This window comes from Pinus tabuliformis, chromosome 1_2, assembly GCF_031772625.1.
Source record: "Pinus tabuliformis cultivar Carrire ecotype Pingquan chromosome 1_2, CPIR1, whole genome shotgun sequence".
Taxonomy (NCBI): domain Eukaryota; kingdom Viridiplantae; phylum Streptophyta; class Pinopsida; order Pinales; family Pinaceae; genus Pinus; species Pinus tabuliformis.
Genome location: NC_142298.1, coordinates 806,645,517 through 806,650,322, shown reverse-complemented (window position 1 = coordinate 806,650,322; position 4,806 = coordinate 806,645,517). Strand labels below are relative to the sequence as shown.

General features: G+C 40.5%; 1 protein-coding gene across 1 annotated transcript; it reads right to left on the bottom strand.

Annotated features, from left to right (window-relative positions):
- Nucleotides 1-531: 531 nt before the first annotated feature.
- LOC149208349 (pentatricopeptide repeat-containing protein At3g26782, mitochondrial-like) lies at nt 532-2,087 on the bottom strand. The gene is made up of 6 exons (XM_089398310.1): nt 1,941-2,087; nt 1,769-1,854; nt 1,404-1,530; nt 1,136-1,236; nt 825-954; nt 532-672 (listed from the first exon to the last, which is right to left on the bottom strand). Exons 1-6 carry the CDS (start codon nt 2,085-2,087, stop codon nt 532-534), a joined length of 732 nt encoding a protein of 243 aa, XP_089254436.1.
- Between the last annotated feature and the right edge of the window lie 2,719 nt (nt 2,088-4,806).

Sequence of the window (4,806 nt, the reverse complement as noted above, 5' to 3'; positions counted from 1 at the left end):
CTACTTTTATTGACACGTTTGCTCCAGTTGCAGCATTTTTATCACAATCTACCCCTCATATTCAATCCAGATCCTGTACTTAGTCACATCCAGCATTTTGGCCGATATGGGATTTGCAAAGAAGATGGCAATGATTGAAATCTATTTATGAGATCTTGGAAGAAAATCCTACTCCTGGCAAGTTGAATTCTCCAAATGATATATTTGCACAGAATATCATCAGGTGATTAATGTTCCACTCCAGGCCAAAAATATTTACTAACCCCACCAGAAGTAGGCATTAGCAGATGCCAGAAACAGATAACAATAAATAGTCCTGGCAACTAAAAGCAGGGCTATCAATGAACATGACTTAAAATGATTATCTGGACTTATGTTTATGTTTCATTTTCCTTCAAGTCAGGAATAGTTCCACTATGACCATCCATCTTTGTAAGAATAGAAACTGTCAGCATTCTAGAAAGTAATTTCTTGTGCAGCGATCTTAGATAAAGTTGGTGGCAGAAGTGCAGTCACGACACAAGAAGATTCTTAAAGATCCACACAGAGCTTCCCTGTCATGTGGTTGACAAGCCCGAAGGCCAAGGCCAGCTTCTTCCTCCGGTTCCACAAATTGTTTTCCTTTTGCTCCTCCTCCAAATCATTTAGCACAACATAACCTGCAGCCTTCATCTGCCCAGACAATTTATCTAACATTGCATATATTTCCTGTACTTCTAGTGTGATTTGTCTCCAACATGAAAAGTATGAACTGGTTTACTGATCTCAATCCAACTGCATCCAGGATCCCTTTTAATCTTCTTGTTTTCAATGACTTTCCACACCTTTCCAAGGTGATCCCTTCCGCCAGCTGTACCATAGATGTATGACAGGAGTACATAAGGTACGCCGTCATTAGAGTTCAGATTAAAACGACGCTCTGCCACATGGTCATGTAGCTCTTTATTGTTTTGGCTTTTACACACACCAAGCAAACACCTAAACACCGAAGCATTAGGTTTTATTGGTATTTTATTGATGAACTCGTGTGCCTACTTCAGGCACCTAGCATGCCCAAGAAGGTTAAAGATGCAGCAATAATGGCACCTCATGCAATCAAAGTATTGCAGACCATCATCCACTAGACCTGAATCACAGAAAGGTGACATCAATGGCCTCGTTGCCACAACCGTTCATGGCATATCCAGAACACCAAATATCGTTGACGCATTTTGTCGAACATATGGCGGGCAGTCTCTATACTTCACGTTGGCATACATGTCCACAACTGCACATCCCACAAAAACATTATACTGAAATCCACCTCTAACTACTTTTGCATGGAACTCCCCACCCTATCCCAGAGCTGCTAGGAATGCACACGCCAGGAAAACACTGAACAAAGTTTTGTGCACTAGACTTACAGTCGCCAATTTCATCTGTTGAAAGAGCTTCAGCGCTTTCTCGCGATGCCCATTCTGTGCATATCCAGCAATCTTCTTATTCGGCGGAACCAAATTTCGTTCAACATTTTCAAGAGTTCCACGGCTTCTTCAACAAGCCCATTTTGCGGATTTCCTGCAAGCATGCAATTCCAGAAAACCCAGTTTCACTTGGGTATCATGCGAAACAGCCTCTGGGGTTCGTCAAAACATCTATTATGGGCATATCCTGCCATCATCTTATTCCACGACAACACATCTCGTTCAGGCATTTTCTCAGACACCTTCAGTGCCTCAGTGACAAACCCAGTGTGTAAATAATCTCCAATTAATGTATCCCAAGAGACCGCATCTCATTGAGGCCTTTTATCAAAAAGATCGCGTGAAAACTCTCTATTTCCACATTTTGCATAAACGTCAACAAGGGAATCCCCTGCACAGACATTTGACATGAACCCACAACTAATTACATGTCAATGTATCTCCTTGCCCAGTTCAAGAGCACTCAAAGAGGCACACCGGGAGAGCACTTGCAAAAGTACATTTATTGGGTTCAAATCCTACTCCTTGCATGTGGTACAACAGTGCCAATGCTTCCTCGGCATTCCCATGTCTGGCGTAAGCTGTAATTGCCACTATCCAGGAGGCACAATCGCGCTCCGGCATCTGACTGAAAACTCTGCCAAGTCGCCAGGCTCTCTAATTTCACATACATGTTAATAAGCGCGTTCTCTAAGAATTTGTCTGGAAAATTCCCCATTTCAATCATGTGTGTATGAACTGATTTACGTTCTGGCATTTCTTTTTTTTGGTTGCAACCCATACATTCAAGAAAGAAGCATATGTAGAAGAGTACAGAAGAATCCGTGTTGTTGGTTAGTAACATCTAAAAACCTAAGCGCTTCTTTTCAATCAACCCAACATACATAGCGTTTTGGGGTGATGCGGAGAATGAGGTTAGCAGTAATTGCGCTAGGTTTTAATGACATCATTCGTAATAATTTTTGTAGGCTGAAGTTGAAGCCTGGGGAGCTAATGGACGCCATTCCTTTTTGTCACTGCTGTGTTGTTGATACGCAATCTTTTAATATATACCAACACACGGAAACAACTGGTCCCCTCTTGTCCATCTGTCATAACCATGTCTCGTTAGATTATATGTTAGACGATTGGAAGACGTTTAGTCGTTGGATCATCCAAAGGTAGTTTGGAAAGGAGTTGTTAAACCCTAACCATCACTCCCGAACGATTTCGACTTCGCGTCTTCGATCGCAGGCAACCGAGGCTCACAGGGGATCTTCCATTTCTCCCGAATAATTTCAACTTCGCGTCATCAGGAACAGTTTCGATTTCGCCTCGTTGATTGCAAGCAGCAGGGGGCGAGGTAAACCCTTTCCACAACAAAGAGCTCAACAATGCTACCAAAGGATTCAACACGGCTAGAGTTGCAGGTCATTGTGCATTTGGGACAATTTATAAAGGGATTCTGCCTAATGATGGAGCTTTGGTGGCAGTGAAGAGATCTACCTGCAACAATAAAGGGAAATATGAATTTCTTGCAGAGCTCTCAGTTATAGGACGCCTTAGTCATCGAAACCTATTCCATCTGCAAGGATGGTGTCATGAGAAAGGAGAGATTCTTTTGGTCTATGATTACATGTCGAATAGTAGTTTGGATAAGATCATTTTTCAAGAAGGTGGAGGACCGGTGCTGTCACGGGAAAATAGATGCAAGATAGTGATGGGGGTTGCATCTGCATTGACATATTTACATGGCATATGGGAGAAACAGGTGGTTCACAGAGATGTTAAGTCTAGTAATATAATGTTAGATGGAACTTTCAATGCTAGGATATTTTGGGCTTGCTCGGCTTATAGAGAACAATAAGAGCCCTGATGCAACTTTAACAGTAGGAACAATGGGGTACCTTGCTCCTAAGTATTTATTCTCGGGAAAGGACTTAGACAAAACATACGTCTTCAGCTTTAGGGCAGTTGTTTTGGAAGTTTCTTGTGGAAGAAGAGCTATTGAGGCAGACACGCGACCTGGACAGAGTAATTTGGTTGATTGGGTTTGGGGTTTGCATAGAGATGGGAAGCTTCTTGAGGCCTCAGACTTAAGATTGAAAGGAAATTTTGATGAGAACGAAATGAGAAGAATGTTGTTTGTTGGAATTCTATGTTCACATCCGGTTCCTGGAGCTAGACCGACAATGATGCATGTATTGTAGATTTTGATTGGAGAAGCTCCAGTTCCTCATGTTCCTCGACGCAAGCCTAGCATGCCATTTCATTCTAACCTTCTTCTGAGTCTTCAGGAGTTTGTCTTTGATTGTGATCAGAGCTAGGTTTCCAATTCCTCTACGAGCATCAAGGACTATTCTTGAATGTGATTGATAATCTTTCAGAGTTTAGTTAGTTCATTTTCCATTCCCCTAATTTGCCATCTCTTCTTGCTTTCTTTGGAATACAAAAGTGCATGTATTACAAGAAAATGGGTCACCAATTGCATTAAGAAGCTAGTTTCTCAAAGCTTGATGATATTACTGCATGGATATTCAATACAGTCTCACCTGTTGAGTTATTAAGGGCAGCTAATTCCACCTTCATTTGATGATTCCAAAGAGAGATGTAAAGTCTCCATAATCAATGACTCTCAGATATGTGTGCTATGCAAATTTTTTTAACAGATCCGTTTCCCATTTTGACAAATAAAATTTGATTTTATGTATGAAAAAAATGGTTGAATTTCTGAAAAAAGGTTTGTAATGACATTCAGTTGCATTTCTAATAGGACAGTATAACAAAAATAAAAACAAAACCTATCTGCATGCATGCATATTTTGAGTATGTACCACACCAACAGCAGTGGACGCCTTTAACTTCTTAGGAATTAGCTACGCAATTTCATGCACAAATTATTGAACTTAGAATTTTATTGGAGGATTTGAATGCCACCTACAAGCAAAGCACATTAGATTTTAATACGTCTGATCCTGAAAATATTATTCACATGTGCTTCGGAAGATGATGTCAAAAAATACAGAGACTCTGCCTACTGGATTGTGCTTCTTCCCATTACAACTTGAGTGAAACTGAAAATTATTCATAGCTAAGACCATATTTGCATTTTTTTCGCAGCAAATTATTACTTGAAAAATTTCCATGATGCGCAAAATTTCTGAGGTCTGTGAAAGGATTGTTCCGGCTTGGAGGAAAAGGATTCGACTGGAACAAAATATTCTTCCTATAAGTAAAATTTGTTCAGGATTAACTGCCCTTCCAATTTCACGTGTAAATAATGGTATACATTCCATTTTGTGGGTATAAATCCTGTACACAATGGAAATTATGCTGGTGAGGAAATGTTGTCCCATTTGTTTTG